This window comes from Mycteria americana, chromosome 5 (assembly GCF_035582795.1).
Source record: "Mycteria americana isolate JAX WOST 10 ecotype Jacksonville Zoo and Gardens chromosome 5, USCA_MyAme_1.0, whole genome shotgun sequence".
Classification (NCBI taxonomy): domain Eukaryota; kingdom Metazoa; phylum Chordata; class Aves; order Ciconiiformes; family Ciconiidae; genus Mycteria; species Mycteria americana.
The window spans coordinates 3,805,529-3,823,814 of NC_134369.1; the positions used below are offsets into that span (position 1 = coordinate 3,805,529).

Genomic DNA, 18,286 nt, shown 5'->3' on the forward strand with positions numbered 1-18,286 from the left:
AGTTACTGATGAGCTCCATGTGAAACAGCAAATCTAAGAAAAGTACCTCTGTTATGGAAGGGGTTTGGAAACAGCTCATTAGATTTTGACCTTGGGATATGTGAAGGTCACTCCATCTAATCCCAAGTTATTATTCTCTTAATATAACAAATGAGTGAACCTCAGTTTTAAGCTATGTGAGTGTGTCCTGATGTTTTCCTCCCATTCCTCATCATTCAATCATAGAATAGAATCATAGGTTGGAAAAGACCCTTAAGATCACCCAGTCCAACCATAAACGTGACACTGCCAAGTCCACCACTAAACCATGTCCCTAAGTGCCACGTCTACACATCTTTTAAATACCTCCAGGGATGGCGACTCAACCACTTCCCTGGACAGCCTGGTCCAGTGCTTGATAACCCTTTCAGTGAATACATTTTTCCTAATATCCAATCTAAACCTCTCCTGGCACAACTTGAGGCCATTTGCTCTTGTCCTATCGCTTGTTACCTGGGAGAAGTGACCAACAACCACCTCGCTACAACCTCCTTTCAGGTAGTTGTAGATCTAGGCGGTGAGTGCTGCCTGTAGACATCATCAGTTATACTTCATCTCCAATAAAGCAGTCGCGGATTTGCATCTATTCTATAAAACATCCCTTTCATATTCCGTTTATGTCATTAAACCCTGCCGTTCACACTGCTCGCAGCCTTCGAGGTGCCGGACACCGCAAGGAATGCTAACCTCCAGCTGCTCGGAGGAGGTGATTCCTTGGGGAGATGGAATAATTCCCTATCAGCTGTGGTTTCTCTGATTCTTCTTTGGCCGCACAAAATTCACCTGTAAAATGCAAAAAATCCTGTGGGTGGAAGGCTGCTCCCTTTTAAAAATGGGAACCACACTCAACAGTGCAGCCAGGGAGAAAACTGGTTATTTTTTCCTGAAAAAGATGTCGATTTCTGGCAGGAAAAGAAACTGAACGTTTCCATTTGGAAATGCTGTGAGTCACAGGAATTGCAGATTTCTTGGCTGGCAAACATCTCCCATGGTGTTTCCCATTCTCCTTTGTGCTGAGCCACTGCCACACATCCGGAGGGTTCCCGCTCCTCGTGTACTGGGAGATGTAGTCCTGATTTTCAGGTTGTTTTATTCCAAAAGTTTTCAGGCTTGGGACATTCGTTTTTTCTGGTTTACATTCCCAGTTTTGATCAGACATTATAATTTCTTTGAACATTAGATACCTTTCAAGACCTTTTTGTAAAAAATAAAAAAACAGAAAACAAAATAAAATAAATATGAACTTATAAAGTTTGGTGAAACAAATCCACTTTTACTTTTCTGCTAAAAAAATTGCACAATTTCCATGGGAGAAACAGCAAATAACAGAGTTCAGAGGGTACACTTCAATTTAACTGGTGAGAGATTTTTTTAGTAGATGTAACATCGTTCTTTGTGAATATTGCTCAAGAGTGCAAAGATGAGCTACCTTACATTTGCAAACAGCATCCTGAGCTCTCTCGTGACCCGATTTGCTGACACCTTTGGATTTGCATCTTCCACCAGCAGCACAATGTTTCTTACTGCAACAGCATGGTTAGAGGTTGGTTCAATATTTATTCAGACGGAGGGAAGAATGCCAGGAGCTAAATTACCCACACCACTTCCTGGAGCACTTTAGTTTTCCTTGGAGGTTTCCCATCCAAGCTCTGACCAGACCTGGCTGTTTTGCTTATAAAATCTGACAAGATCACAGCTTGAGGTGGAAGGATTACTGGAAAATGCTTTCCCTACCATCAGACACCTGACTCGGTCAGGAACTTGGTGTGCAAAACCTCGAAACGCCATTGCCTTTGGTTCTGTGGGAATGTAAACACCACCACCACCATTCCCGATACACGTCCCAGTTGATCATAGTTTCTCAAAGACGGTAGGACAATTGCAGTGCTTTCATTTGCAATAGCACATTTTACAGCCCTAAAAGGTTTTTAAAGGTCAGGTGTCAAATGTCTCCTTGTGAAGTCTCAGTTAGAAGCTATGATGTGCAAATACGAGGTGTTAGAGTAGTGGGAAGGCTGTAGGACAGGAGATACTGGGCATCTCCATTTCCACTTTAGGGAAGTGTAAAAAGCTATAAATCTTCTATTCGAGAGCCATAATATCAACTTTACCTCTGCCCAAAGCACTGAAACTATGTTCGTGGAAAATTTGGGACCACTCTTTCTACTCTGCCAGTGTTCTTTGTATATGAATGGAGAACGACACGATAAATTAAATGCATGTACTTTCTTTCCTCAAAAATATATGGAAGCCAACCCTCCTTTTTGGGCAGCTTCAAACGCAATGAAAGCAGAGACGCATTTCCCTTGGAAGCGAATGGGAGGGCAAAAAAGACATCATTAGGACTCTGAATTCAGGGTGAATTTGTAACAGTCTAGGCACACAACAAATTTATCAGGAACCCCACTGGATGAGACTGATTGTTGAAGGTAAGTAAGAATGCCCCAAAATGAGACTAGTGTTTAGTAGCCTTCTTGCCAGGGATGTTATTATATTTTCAGCATTTTTCATCAATCCCGCTACCTACTGAGATCAAAGAACTTGTTTCTCATTAACTTCCAAAGCAAGATTTAAATTGTAGCTATTAGCTTAGAGGAAACCTTCAAAGACACCTTGTATTCCACTGACGTCAGTGAACAATATGTGTCTGCTTGTGATTGTGTGGTTGTAGGGCAGGTAGGTATTCACACCCGGGAAACCTTCAGCGATTTCATGTGAGATCCAGTGATATCTACACTTTAAATTAACGCAGAAAACGAGCTGGCCGACTGACTACAGTCGCTCTATTTAAATCAGTATAGCCTGCTGCGACGGAGCATTTTTAATGAACTGTGATTGCTGCTTCTGGTTAGCTAAACCTTTAGTAGCATGACTTTATTTTCACTCTAGTGTAGTTTTATTTTTTCTTTAGACCCATCTCTGGATTTTATAGCTGTCCTTTCGAGTCCTCTGCCCTCCTGTGTTTGATTTGGAGGATAACAGACCCCTTGTACCCCTATTTGGATTGGCAGACTACTTCAGTGTGCCCAGAACCACATTTTCATTAAGTATCTGGAAAACAACACTATAAGTTAACATTAAAATATATGCTTATAAATAGGTATAAATGCTTTCTTTTACCGGTGTTGATCTGTAATAACGAATAAATGTTTTAATAAAGCAGCCTAGAATGGCACACAAAAGTTTGGTTTGGGTATTTACATCACAAATATTTACATTTCGGGTATACACATCAAAAATACACTACTCGAAAATCAGAAATGTCTCAGGTCAACGCACAACTGGCTTGTATCGGAGCGCAGGACTTGTGGGGCCGGACACGAGCCCCCCACAACCCGCTCCTCGCACCCTGGCTTGGGGTGCCCCACGCCTCGCTGGGCCGGCTGCCGGGCAAGCACACGCGAGGCCACCCAGGGAATAAGACATCAGACAAAAGGATTCAGGGCCAATCATTTTCTTCCCGGTACTACCACTGCTGACAGTTCCATGGGAAAAAAGACCCGAATTGACCCTTTCACTGTTATTGCTACTTTTTTTTCCCGCCCGCTTCCCGCCGGCGCACGGGCCTTTCCTCAGCGACACCAGCGCGCGGGCGCCCCCTCGTGCGCACACGCCGCGCCACAGCCCCGGGGGCGGGGCGAGGCCGAAGGGGCGTGGCCGTTGCCTCCCGGGCCCCGCCCCCTCGCTGCTCCAGGCCCGGCCAAGGGGGGGCTTCCGCGCCTGCGCACTGGCACCACCCCAGCCGCGGGCCCTCCGGCTTGCCGTCCTTTCCCGGCATGCCGAGCGGGTAGGTGTGTCCCGGAGCGGGGCTGCCGTCGGGCTTTGGCGGCGGGATGGCGGCCGCGGCTCCGAGCTCGGATATGTTTGATGAGATCGTGATGGCCGAGGAGAGGTGGGGCTGGTGCGGGAGCCTTGACTGGGGCCCGGGATCTCGGGGGGCTAGGCGGGGCCGGAGCGGGAGCGGGACTCCTCGCTAGCCGTGGGTAACGGTCGGCCCGGGGGGGGAGGGAGGGGAGGCCTAGGCCTGGGCCTGGGCCTGGGCCTGGGCTTCCACAGCCGGCAGTAGGAGCTGAGAAACAAAAAGCGAGGGGCGGGTAATGAGCCCGGGGAAGGGACGAGGAAGGAGAAGGGCGGAGGAAATTCTCCTCTTTGCTCTCGCTGAGCGACCGATCTGCTCGATCTCGGCTCTTCCACCATGTGGAAACTTGACCTGAAGTTGTGAGCTTGTAGTTAACAGTGTTATTCTGGTGAAAGTGCTGAGCTGGATTGCAGAGTGTGTTGTTCTCGGCAAATTATTGTAAACGTGTTTGAAAAGATAACAGTGTGTGTAATTGCATCTTAAGTTAAATCAACTTTTTGTGATATTTCTGAAGTTGGATAGTTGCATTTCAGAGATGATACAGTATGTTTTTGTTTCTGTGAGTTGCTTGTGTGCAGCGTGAGTTTGATATGCAACGAAAACAGGTGCTAAAAATTATACTTCTGTCTTTACAGGTTTCATGGCAAGGGGTATCAGGAGGGGTATGCTGAAGGCAGTCACGTTGGAGTTGTTGAGGGAAGGAGGTATGGATCGCTCCATGGTGCCAAGATTGGGTCTGAGGTAAATGGGAAGATACTTCAGAATCATAATGTTTTTGTCATTAGAAAATTATTGTAACGCAGAAACTGTTGGGCAAAGCCCGATATATTGGTAGTCCGAGGCTGGCTATGTTATACTGCCATGTATGTATTTATGGGCCCTCTTGTGTATGTCCAAGAGGGCCCATAAAACTAGTTTAAAGGTTGTGTTTTGATTTGAACAGTTAAATAGATGGTTTGGTGTTTTCTGAGCTTATTTGCTCTATGAGGTTTTGATTGTTTTTTTCTGAAAGGGATGATAAGAAGAGACAAATAAAATCAAACAAGCTTGCTCAGAAAAAAGTGGTGATGGACTGTACCTTTATTTTTCTAACCCAATATTGTGGCTAGAGGCCCCCCTGTACCATCTCCTGTGAATCAGCATTAGGGAAAAACATGGAACATTGAGACACCTCGGGTGGAGAACCATAAAGGGGCAATTCTGGGTGTCTCTGTTGCACTCTGTTACTTCTAATACTAGGAGAGTTTGTTGGTTGAGGCACTGTTATTCTTTAGTACATGGAGTCAGTTCTGTGTGTTGGCGCACTCGCACGATGGCATACCTGAATCAGTAAGCCTTCCTAGAAATGAAAGGACTGCAGGGTGGTGGTGAGGCACCTAAACTTGAGCTGGACACACGAGACAAGTTAATCATAACATGGAGTGTGTTCGGTGCTGTACAATGTAGTTACAGTATTTTTGGACCCAAACTGGATTTTTTCAGCTTTGATGGGAAACTGTACTACAGGATTCATGGCAGGCGTTATTTCAAGTACAGCGCCACAAATCTAAATCTGTTTGATCTATTGAAGCCCTTTGGGTAATTTAGCAATTTGCTCGTTTGATATTTTCAGGTTTCAGAAAATTAAGTACCTGCAGAAAGAACAGTAGCAATGGTATTAATCCATTTTGAAGTGAAAAAGGTAAACGGTCAAATTCTGAAAGGATGGTTATCGTAAAATTTTGGTTTGCATTTGGGTGTGATACAGAGATGTACAGTGATGAAATATTTTCCTACTTGTGCTACAACTATGTAGTTCCAAGATGAGAATGTTAAACAGCAGCCTCCAAAGCTGGATAGTTTTATGCAAAATGGTCCTAGACAGACCATAATAGAGAAGTGCTGTAATCTACTTATATTGGGAAGCTCCAGAGGACAGTAGGATTATAGACAGTGAGCCACGTTAAATGAGAGAAAGAGTGACTTGGGTAGTCTTATACCTGTCAGCCTATTTTGTGTCATGGGCAAAATTATGATCCTGATCTGGTACTGGCCTTGCTTGATAGAGAATTAAAGGATTGCTTGATAGAGAATTAAATAATTAAAGTTCGTCTGTTTTCGGGCACATCCCTCAGGCAGGCTTAGACACAGTATCTGCCTGGGCTTAAGGAGAAGATTGGCACTGCGCCCCTGTGGTAGGGCAGTGCTAATTATGCTGAGAAGTCTGTAGCTAAGTGTCCAGGGGCAGCTTTGGGGCATGCAAATTAAATTTCTATCAAAGAAAAATTAACTGGAAGCCTCACTTCAAACAGGCTTGAGCACTTAATGGGATGTTAAGTTCCAAACCTATGTTTGGGCCTTAAAAAGAACCTCCACTGTGTACCTTAACAAGTTCAACAATGTTTTGTAAGTTTAAATGGCAGGTGTATGCACATGCACACATATGGACCGAAGTGGGATTAGGCTGTAATTTTGGACTTAATTTCTCAAAGTCAGCTAACTTTTGCTTCAGGTGTCTGCGTTGTTTTTCTGTGAATGCTAAGTCACTTTTGAAAGGGACTTCAGCTGACTTATCCAGTTGGTGCATTGAAGAACTTAACCTATATTCCTACTTCGTTTGGTGTCCAACGTTGTAATGAAAAGTTCCAGCAGCAAGGCTAGCTTAGTCAGCTCCTCTTGCTTCTTTTAAACTGACAGTGCTGCAAAAACAAATACTTACCAAACCCATCTTAAATAGGTTGTTTTCTAACTGTCTCCCTACTACCACACTTTAATAAATCTCGGGGTTCAAAGCATATGAAGTATGGCTAGTGTTTTGCAGAATTGCTTTTTATGTTGCTTTTAAATATTTTGTCCTCTGATGCTAAACAGATTCTTACAAGAAGTTTTCTGACTCTTGTACTGTGTAGCACAGATAGCCCTCATTTATCCTACCCTAATTTACTGAACTTTCTAGCGTAGAAACACATTTGTATATCAAGTGATTGGTTTCCTGAAGAATGGGATACAATGTAGTGCTTTATTTTTCTTTGACTGTATATACTACAGGTATTTTTTTTTTTCCCTTATGACATTCTGATAAATTCGCAGATTGGCTGCTACCTTGGGTTTGCACTGACGTGGCAGTGTCTGCTCCCGAAATGCACAGATGAAAAGAACAGGTAAGGCTAAAAAAAAAAAAAATTACTGTTTCAACTTATGGTGTCCAGTTTTGCCTTTTCTCCAATACAAAAGAAGTATTGAAAAACAAAAGAAAGGTGAGCAGAGGGCTACTAGGGTGGTATCATATGCTGGACCACGTGATACTGAAAAGAGGGTAAGGGAACTTGGTTTCTTTATCCTGGAGAAGAGAAGACAAGGGAGATACCTAGTTGTACCACATAAGGAGAAGTTCTAGATAAGGTGGAAACACGTTCCTTGCAGAAGTGCACAATGAAAGGCAAATAAGCAACTTTCACAATTTGAAACAAGTTAAGTCCTAATGGGGCATAAAGAGAAGGTTCTTTCCAGTGCAAGCAGCTAAGCGCTGGGACAAGTTTTCCAGAGAGACTCTAGAAGCTCCATCTTTGTAGGTTTTCAAAATCTGGTTGCAGATGGCCCTAAGCAACCTTACCTAGCTTTGAAGTTAGTCCAGCTTCTGCAGAAGGTGGACTAGATGACCTCCCGCTGTCCCTTCCAACCTACATTTTTCTATGGCTTTCATTCTTTTCTCCATATTTTTTTATCTGTCCAGTTTTTATCAGACAGCATTGCCACCATACTGTCAGCCATTTTGATATGTGTTGTGGTAAGCTTTTTTTATTGCATTTCTTTTGCTCGGTCATCTATTCAATATTTCTGAAGATTCTTGAATATTTCTCACCTTTTGGCAGGTAAGTTAAAAGGGAAACATTAACTTTGTCAGTTGTGCTACAGCTTAATTTCTGATTATGGCTTAAATATGTATCAAATACACACTCAGTGAGCTAAATGGGAGAAGTTGAATTAAAGAAGGATGGAGGGCTGGGTTCTATGCTTTGAATTATTATATGTAACTATTAGTATAATTTTCATATTGATGGATTGAAAAAACTTCTGTAGTAGGCTCATTGTTTTTTCTGTTTTGATTTTTTTTTTTGGTAGCAAAAAGATAAGGGCTCTGGATTCATTAATAGGGATGATTCAGAAATTCCCATATGAAGACCCCACTTATGATAAGCTTCAAGAAGATCTGGAAAAAATCAGAGGAAAATTTAAACAGGTTTGTAGGATTAAGTTGTTATTTTAGCACAAAAAGGTATTATTTTCTGAAAATATTTAGTCTCTAAACCTGCTCAAAACCACAGTATTTGTGCGGAGCAATTATTGTTCTCCTTTTGCAATCATAGTAAAATACTTGTAGTGAATTAAGTGAAAATAATTGATAGTTGAAAATTCCACAACTGATAGCAAATGCAAAATAAAAGAAAAATATTCTCTAAAAGGAAAATTGAAAATATTATTTGACAATTATTTACAAGTGGGACCAGAAGAAGAGAAATGGAGGAATTGGGAGTTTTGTTGAATATTCTTCTTGAAAAATAGACGCTTTGAAACACTTTCGTATATTCTTTTTTAGGTTTGTTCAATGCTAAATGTTCAGTCTGATTTTAGAATCGGTACTGAAAGATCTTCACTAACATTTTGAATATAACAGATGAAGATAAACATGGATGACCAAAGAAGAAACATTAAAAGAACAGTTAACTGGAAAAGTTTATCTACTCTTATTTTAAACAAAATCAAAATAGTGAAGAGGTGCTAAATATTAAAGGAGAAAGGGAAAACCATTGAACTTGCAATAGTACTTCTCATGTCATTTAACATATATTACCTCCAGGTTTTATTTAGGATCACTGAAACGCTAGTGTGTAAACCTGTTAAATAGAAATATTTGTTTTAATTCCTCACTAGCCTTTCACTGATAGATTAATTCCTTAAAAGGAAAACACATGCATTTGCAAAGTTTCCTTATTTAAAGGGTGTATGTTATTTAAAAATCTGTGTATGCAGATCATTCCGTTTACACGATGTGTAGATATTGTAGGTGAAGTAAAATATGATCAATTGCCTGCAGACTTTGCAGTAGGAAACGTTTTTGTGGTTAAAGGATAGAATGACAAATGAAGTCAGAATGCGAAGGAGAAAGATTAAGATACCTGCTCATAAGGTAGCTGCAGCTCTGAACGTGATATTTGCACTTTCTACTAGTTCTGCAGACTGATCTAGTGTGGGGAAAAAAAACCCACCAAACCCAAAAAGCTGGCAATTTAAGTGATCAGTGAGAGAAACATGAGAGAGTTGTGATACTGATTTACTGTATTTATTAGTACCTTTTATCAAGGAATAGCTTTTTATTTTCCAGTCTTGAAAATGTACTCTTTAGTCTCATTCCAAAAAATGGATGCCGTCAGCTAAACGTATTCAGCTATGTTAGTTTAAGAGAAATACAGTCAATTATTTTACCTGAAAGGTATTTTAGGTTGGGCTGCTGGATGTCTTTGCATACCATTTGCAATACAGTTATATAATGAATTCTAGAAGAGCTTTCATCAGTTGTAATGTGTGCATGTCTGGCTAAGTCTATATGGCATAGTGTAGCTTCATAAAGACAGATTTGACTACCATGGGTATCGGAAGCTGTACGCAGGGTAAAGTATCTCAGGCGAAGGACATGTTTTAATATGGCCATATCCTTGAACAGCACTACTTTGTGCCATCTAGACTTCAGTTCTGTTTTACTTGTACAGCTTTTTTATTATACAAGAAAATAAGCAACTTGAATGTTTAAAATGTACGCTGTATTCACATCTGGGATCTGAAGGACATGCAGTCTACTAAAGTTTTTGGATTTTGGACTCTGAAGATAAAACCAGTTTTGCTGACTGTATGGAGGGAGTTGTGTGCATATATATCAATTTATTTCAAAATAATCTTTTACTTTTTGTCTGTTTCCTAAGTATGCCAATGTCAGAGGCTTTTCTTAATAACTGGTTGCTGGTGTACTTTTTTTGTTTGTTTAATTATCTTACATGTGTAAGTGTTCAAAGAGCTTTGATACACATAGTGAGTGTCAGGGCCATCTAGTGGAGGAGGTCATTGTATTGTTTAAGAAATAGATTATAAGAGTTCACAAATATTTATGTAGATAGAAGTTGTTAAAATAGAGAGTACAGAACAAATGTATGCATGATACAGTTCTAATTATGTGGTGAATTTCTTTGAAATAAAGTAATATTGAGGTAGGATTCATTTGTAGCTTGTTTTCTCATTTGAGATCTTGGAAGGGACATGACAGCATTGATGGTCTCTTTATTTAGGGCAGTTTGGGTATAGTTGGCTTTTAATTGTTATGCAGCTAAACCGCTGGGAACCAGAACGAGCACTGAACTGCAAGTACCTGAAAATAGAAGCAAAATAAAATAGCATACCCTGTAATCTCAGTAAATAGATAAGCACAAAACAAAAAGATCACATACTAGAGAAAAGAAAGCTAATTTAACTTTATAATCACTTCAGAAAAATCCAAATTTGAAAAAGTTGTCTCTGCATTCACAAACCAGTTTATTTTTGCAAATCAAAGTATTTTACCCCGTTTACGTCAAATTAATGAAAGGTACTAGATGCTCATCTGTGATTAACTTTGACTCAAAATATTTTTTGTTGAAATCCATGAATTATGCTTTAAATAAACTCTCCCTGGATCTTGGACTAAAAAAGGCAGTTTTGTTGTTCATCTGAATGATAGTACAAAGAGAAGTAAATGCTGGAGGTCTAAGTATTCATGTTTTAAAATGCCGCCTTTTTTGGAATCTTTGTACATGGTTTACAAAAACGTATGTAAAAGCAAGGGAAGGGATGTGAGAGCTCAAAGTATCTGTGAAGCATTTGATTAATAGAAGTGTATGATATGTAAGTTATATGCGAAGTGCTACCCTAGAGATTGTATCAAAAAGAAAATTATTTTTGTTCAATTAAGAGGAGAAAGGATCTTTGCTGATCAAGCGGTCAGTGACTGTTATTTTGAAAATTGGTTTGGTGGCTAATTTTCTTGCCTTGCTTTGATTTTATTTATTTATAACAAATTAATATTATTAGAATAAATTATTATATAAATATATATGTATATACACATATTTATCTATAAAGATTGTAGCGACTAGGATTTCCAACTAGGATATGCCAGGTTTAGGGTTGCCTATTAGGTCTTTAATTTAGCTCCATATATGTGTACATACTGATGGAGTCTCTTATTCCACGAGTCTGTATTTTTCTGAATATCTTCTGTTTCATGTCTTGTATGGGCCTGATGGTGTTTATTAAATGAGGTACAGTTAAAAATTCTGTTGGATATGCAGTTGTATACTTTCTTCGGTACCAATTTTTTAAACTGTTTTCTGCAGCAGAGTTGTGGGGTTTCTGTGGTGTTCAGGTCTGTAACAGTGGAGGCTTCACAGCATACTGTAGGGGTATTTTTATACCTTATTTACAGCTAAGGAGTTAAAGCCCAGGTTACGTCAAGAATATTGATTTGCCTTAACCACTGTGAGATGTGTTATGTGACTTGTTCCAAATAATTTTGCGTTTTGAGTACTCAAATACTTCAGAATGTGCTTCTTGCCAACATCAAGAGTGGCTGAGTACCTAGCTTTTTTGCATGTTTGTATTTTTGCCTGTGTTTCTCAGATCAGTCACCTAGAAAATGAGGAACATTACCATTAGCAAACACCTGTGGAAGGTGTGTGCTTAAGCCAACTAGAATGTTACTGGGGAAAAAAAAAATCCATGAAAATTTTGAAAACCAGTATCCAATTTTGTAGATATAAGCGTATGGTTTTTCTTTTCTTTTGACACCTTTCCTGTTATGTTAATGTCTTCCTAAAATTTGTAACAAATGAAAACAAATTCTTATGAATGGCTTCATTAGTTTCACACCCTGCTTACTCACCCTGTATCTTGAGTGGTCGGGACTCTGGTGGAAGCAAGTGTTACACTGTAATTAAAGACTTTATCGGAAGATCTGTGCACAGAGAGGCTGAATAAAACTTCTGTGGACCACGGTCATTCAAACATTTCCCAGTTTGAATGCTTGACTGTGCAACTTAAATATTGCTTTAAAGACTGGGTAGAAAAGATACGGAAAAAAAATACAGTCTTGTAGATTAAAATATTGGTTATTAATAAAGTGGGACATAGAGGTTGTGACTCTGTGCTGTATTGTCAAACAGGTTTAAAAGTACTTGATCTGTTAAGAACAGTTAAGATAGAAAATTTCTGCTGAAATTATTGAAGTTGCTAAGACTTAAAAAATATATTGCTGTATTCACCACCTCTAGTTATTGCTCAGTAGTTAGGGAGGAATGTTTGAAACATTTAACTTACAAATTTCTGACTTGCCTGGGCTGCGTTCTAGCTTGTTTTGTTTCTTCATGATCATCTCTCAGCTGAAGCTGTAGAATACAGAATTTTATTAAAAGGTGGATACAAAGCTAATTACTGCTAATGTACTGAAGTCCCTGCACCCCAGAAGACTTATAAGTTTTCTTTCTACAATATGTGATAAGTACAAGAAATAGTAAGTTTTGAGGCATCAGCAGAGAAAGGTAAACTCTGACTACAGTGAATTAATTCTCTGCAGAATTGCATGCTGATTCAATGCTGTCTTATAGCCGTGGGATCATTAACTCCTAATACCAAATCAGCCATCAGTAGAACATGTAAATCTGACTTTGAAGGTTGTCTGTGTCATTGTACTACATCAGTACAGAAAAAAAAATAGGATGGAGTTTGTTAAAGCCTCCTAGTAAAATTCATGAATAAAACACTTCTCGATCTCCATTAAGCAACGTACTTTCGTTCCATTTCTTGTAAACTGTAGTGTGAAGGGAATCAATTTCAGCTTTGGATGAACATCTGTAGTCAACAGAAATGGGTGAAATAAATCAGAAGAAAATCTGGGTATGCAATTGTTCGCTTAAAAATCAACCCTGTAGGAGTAGTCTGGCTCATTCAATCCTATTATGTTTTTCTGAAACAAGGTTATGATAATTTACATGTGGATGTTCAAGGAAAGTCTGGCTTCCCAGTTTGATATGCCTTGTTTGGTTATGTGACTTTTTGATCCGATTGCTATTGAGCTATGAAATATATAAGCAACAGTGTGTTCTAGTATGCACATAGGACCTGTGCAAACTCATGTTGCTAGCTTTCTGGATGTACGCCATTTAGAGGAAGAAAAATCAAGACTGGTTTAAACACTCTGTTTTTGTAGGATTATTTTTGGTGAGTAAAGTACACATTTTCGTCTGTGTCTTTAGGATTTCTAGAAAGGTAGCACATTTTTATTGATTATTTTTAAATAGATAGATTACATTGAGATAAAATTGAGTTTTAATTTTTCAGTAGATCACTTCCAGAGTTTATAAATATATAGTTGTGGGTTTTTTTTAAGAAATGCAAGAGAGAGTTTGAGCCCTATGATGCATTTATGAATGCTTATTTATGCTTTGGCTGTAAATACAACTTCCTTTATTGGAACAAAGGGAGATCCGTCTGTCAAAAGTCTGCCTGCACCCTAATACTCCACAGTGTATTAGTCTTAGAGTAAGAACTGATACCTTTTTAAGATATATGACTTACCTGCACAGAAAGAGATCAAATAATATGAATTTTTGAAGTTTTAAACCCATAAATCCTGTTCTCTTTACACCATTTTGGTTCTGCATGCATTTATATCCCTTTTTGAGTCCTTTCTGATTGTAAAGTTTTAATACTCATCTCCACATTAAGGTATTACAAGAAAAGAGCATTAAAAATTGAATCTTTTATTTATAAAAATCATGCAACTACAGGCCTAGATCTAATATTTATTTATTTACTCACAAGCTGCCAAAGTTGTATATTTTATTAAATACAGCCTTCTGTTTCAAGATCTGATTTAATAATCTTAGATTCTTTTCTAGTTTTGTTATCAAATGAAAGTGGGTGCCTTCTCCGTGGGTGGCTTCTTTGAACATTTGTGGGGGGGGGGTTTATAGTGTCTTGTAATTACACGGCAGTGTCGCATGCTTGAAAGGGAATGCTGATGATATTAATGTCATTTTCTGGGGATAAAGGTGTGGGCAAGCAAGATGAGGATAAGACTCCTTGTCAGGGTAATAATTGCTTTGTTAAACAATTTCTGCAACGATAGCAGCATGAAGCACTAAACATTTTTGACAAAGTGCTGGTGTTCCTAATGATCTTAAGGATATAGTTTGAAATCTGATGGAATATTAGAATTATCTGAAGTCCTTCTGGATTAGAATCTTTATTTCTGATGGGAGTTCATTCAGGGCACTCCAGAGAAGGTTATAACAAAGCTGGATCAGGCAGATAGAAGAATGTGTGTGTGATACTACAGCTCATCCTGATCTTCTTAAAGAGAAGAGCTTTGGTTTGAAACAAAAGGTTTAATATTTCTACTAATGTTATAATTCTTCATATTCTTGGTGCTACTCAGTATGAATGTTAGTGCCTTTTGAATCCTGCCCTTTGCAACTTCTTATGGCAATGGGTTCTGGTCTAATTACAGCCTAAAACTTCAGCTTTCATAGTTTGGCAACCACAATGAGAACCATGAAGATTGTCATTTTACAGTCTGCCAGAGTTGGTTTTTTAATGGATAAAGTTATGACAGTACACATTACCACAGAAATGTCTATATCACCAGAGAAAATGGAGATCTGGGAGGTGTGAAATGGGTGCTGCAGCAAGTTTCCAGTTGCAAGTTTTGGTGTCTAGGATTGATGTATAAAGGCCAACTAGAGCAATCTGGTACTGAAGTGCTTCAGTGTGTCCCAGCGTTTGGAATTGCAGAACCCGCTCAGCCTCTATTGACATTAAAAATAATAATAAAAAAGCTTTGTGCACTATTTTGAAAGCAGTCTTCTAAGTATATAACTCCATGCACTCAGACTTGAAAATACTGGTTTCCTTCGCAGAGACAAGGAAGAGAACTTGGAGCTCTTGGATTCTTTGGGATTCTCCAGACTACACTGTGCAATGGGGTGATATCTGGACTAAAATTAAAGCCAGCTTAATGCAGCAGAGAGAGTATCCCTATATTAGAACAAAGCACTGATCTAGCTGATGTACAATGCTGTTAAATATCCCAATGAGCTCTGTTTTAACACTGCTTATACAGTTAGTTCATTTGTAGCTAACTTGAGTATCTCTTCGGCATCACACTGTGAATATTATTACCTTAATCACAGGAGTGTTTATTCCTGAAGTGTAATAATTACATTCTTGCAGCATTTTTCATCCTAAGATTCTTGAAGTACTTTGCAACTCCTGGACATACATATAGCTCTACCAAATGATGTAATACTATGCGGAAGGAAACATGGTCGGTAAACTTATCTGAAACATAGCCAACATAGGAGACTTTGGAAATCTTTATTAGCATAAAGTAGTACCCATTCATTCTCATATGAAATATATGAAAGGTAAAAAAAATCAGCCATAGTAAGTGCCAGTTGATTCTGAAGTGGCTTGCTATACAATGTTTTTAATTGTTCTGTCATATTTCATATACATACATAATTGACCAATAATATGGCATTCTGTGTATCTGTTTTTGGCATGGCAAAATTGCCTCCAGAAGATTTCTGAATAGGTATAAGAAATAGCATATAGCTTTTGTCTTGAAAAAATAGAAAGCTTGATTGTAGTTGTGCAGAATTTGCATGGGTGGTATCTGAAATAGTGGTATACTGACTGAAAGAATTAAATTGATGTTTGTTTATAATAAAATGTCAAAGTTTACTTTTAGCAAAATGTTTAGGCAGAAAGAAGATTGATTATTCAGTCTCTGCATCCTGACTCTGCACTAGACAGATTTAATGTCAGTATTTGTCACTGTCTCTCATTTTTGATTTTTTAGCAGCATATCTTGGTGCTTTATCTCAATATAACAGTAATTACGATTTTTAACCTTCAGCATCTTCAGGATTCTAGGGAATCAACACCGCATGGAATCTTTCTTGATTGTAGGAACTGTGAGTCAGCAACCCTTTATTTTTTTTAGTTGCAGCTATTGTTCCAGCAGCAAGCTTTACTGCTATTGTCCACTGTTTGTCCAGCTCACGTTTACTGGACTGTGGGAACGGATTAGGGTTTCATGGCTTTTTTTCCTTCTTGCATAAACTCTTGATCAAAGACATTCCTTGGATGACAAAACACTGTATACTGTGTCACACAGTCCTGACCAGACTGCACGAACAGTAGTTTAAAAACACATGCCTACATTGTTCTCTAAACTGGCTTTTTTTTTTTTGCAATGTATGTGCAGACATTGAATTTTTGAGACCCTATTTACCTCCTTTAAAAAACACACGTACAGATGTTATTGTTAATATGTACTTGACAGCTTCTGAAATACAAGTAAAAAACAAATTACTATTTGAAACTAAGAATCAATATAATAGTATGTCACTAGTTTAAGCAGAGCTAGAGGTTATGTCTGCAGTGTATTTCCTTCTTGAGGAGACCTTGGGTTGTGATGCAGTTAGTCAAGTGCACTGTAAACCTGAAACACATGGACTTATAGCATAATTTTATGTGTCATATCCAGAACACCTGAGTAAGGTGGAGAATGATTTGAGCACAATTTGGGAATTCATAACCCTGCTTCACCATAGGTACCTTGTTAGAACCGCATGTTGAGAATCTGGCTCATTAGAGTTGTATGTCTTGCTGCTCTTTTAAGTTCTCTTATGCAAGAGAGAGGACAAACTTCACAAAAATCCAGTAGCATCATTGTTTCTCAAACTAATGAGAAAGAAACAAATCATGTTAGAGAAAAATATAGAGAGACTTTTTCAAGGAGCTTTGACTTGTGCTTTGCCTGAAATTCTCCTTCAGCAGAAGCATAGGACAAGTGGAAAGAGATCCCTGAAGACACCTTAAGCAGGTTTACCAGGGATTTAAAAACATGAAGGACTATATTTAGGTGATTGGAAAGTTGTTTGAGGATGAGAGAACATTTGTGTTTCCACAAACACACTAGGCTTTGCATATACTTGTTTGTCTCTGCAGCCCTGTTGAGCACTATCATGCGGGAGTGAAGGCAGATGAACTCCTTCACTTATATTAGAAAGATATTGTCCATAAGGGAGGAAGCTTTCTGATCCTTTGCAGTCCAAGGGTCTCCATGAAAAGAGAAACCTGAATTAGTATATGGTGGTAGATGTATTGTCTAAAAGGAACAAAGTGGTCACAGTGAATGACTGAAACAGCTACAGAAATATTGAGTCAAAAACGTGAAATAAATGTGTTATGTTTATAATAAATAATGTTTACTTTTGAGTAAATAATTGCTGATGCCTTCTGGAAATCTTGGGAAGATGTTAGGCCTGTGCATAGAAAAAGAACATAGCTATATTTAACACTATACATTTGCTGAAGATCTGGTTTTCGTATTTAAAGTAGCCAGCAACCAAATGTAAAGAACTATGGCCTGCGGGTGTTCAAGGAGAAAAAAAGCTGTTCAAAAATAATACCCTGTATTCAAACAATCTATAGTGACAAAATCTAATAAAAGGAGAAATAAAACATCAAAAAGCTCAATTGTCCATTTCAGACCGTTTGCCATCAGAGTAGTGACTTAGGACACTTAAGTCACTCGTTCGGTGCTGGCTCAAGTGAGTTGTCATAATGTTCTAGCAGTGGTTTAGTGGTCTTTGTTAAACAATTTGCCCATCTCAGCCCAGCTCCTTGAAGACTGGTGCTAAGGTTACAAATAACATCCCTACGGTGGGTAACGTGTTAGCTGTCATAGGAGACCAAGCATTTAATGGAGTATAGCTTGCAGATGGATTAAGACGAGTGTCACAGGCCAGTCGGGTGGGATGGATGAAATAACAAAACCGCACCAATCAGCAACGTATAATATAAAATGTATTTACTTAGCAGGTTGGGAATGGTGAGTGGATAGCAATCTCCATTCTGTGATGTGCATACTACACATACAAATCAAAGCCCTAGACCTTCACCCCATGGACCCAGGAGAAGAGTGCTCCTGCTCCAACCAGTCAACATGTCAGGTCCTGGCTTGGAGCTTGGCCTGTGCATGTAGTGATTCCTCCTTTGGTTCAGCTGGCTTGATGGTATTAGATATCTGTACCTGGAGCTCTCCAACCCTGAGGGGTTACCCTCTTAACCAGTTATTGCTTTACGTATTTGTCAGCACAGGCAGTCCCAGGCCATTCTCCCTGACTTTTTCCATATCTAAGGCCAGTTACTGGTGGGGAGGAGGTTCCTATTGCCCTCTGGTCACCCACCCCAAATGTGTTACCAAGTGTGAATTTAGCAACAGTTGCCTAATGAAGTTCTTATTTTGCTTCTTTG

At 39.0% G+C, this 18,286-nt stretch overlaps 1 protein-coding gene across 7 annotated transcripts in view; it reads left to right on the forward strand.

The window, feature by feature from the left end:
- The first annotated feature begins 3,788 nt into the window (after positions 1–3,788).
- LTO1 (LTO1 maturation factor of ABCE1) overlaps positions 3,789–18,286 on the forward strand; it is a 32,641-nt gene continuing 18,143 nt past the window's right edge. For 5 of the 7 annotated variants that reach the window (XR_012775825.1, XM_075501991.1, XM_075501993.1 and 2 more), the window contains exons 1-4: positions 3,789–3,931; positions 4,534–4,639; positions 6,968–7,038; positions 8,000–8,117. Coding sequence is in view for 6 of the 7 variants with exons in the window: in XM_075501991.1 (XP_075358106.1) it covers positions 3,873–3,931; positions 4,534–4,639; positions 6,968–7,038; positions 8,000–8,117 (354 nt within the window). In the remaining variant the exon portion in view is untranslated. Of the gene's footprint in view, positions 3,932–4,533; positions 4,640–6,967; positions 7,039–7,999; positions 8,118–8,474; positions 18,279–18,286 lie in introns of those variants that run through there. The other 2 variants (XM_075501990.1, XM_075501995.1) reach the window with 2 other exon arrangements.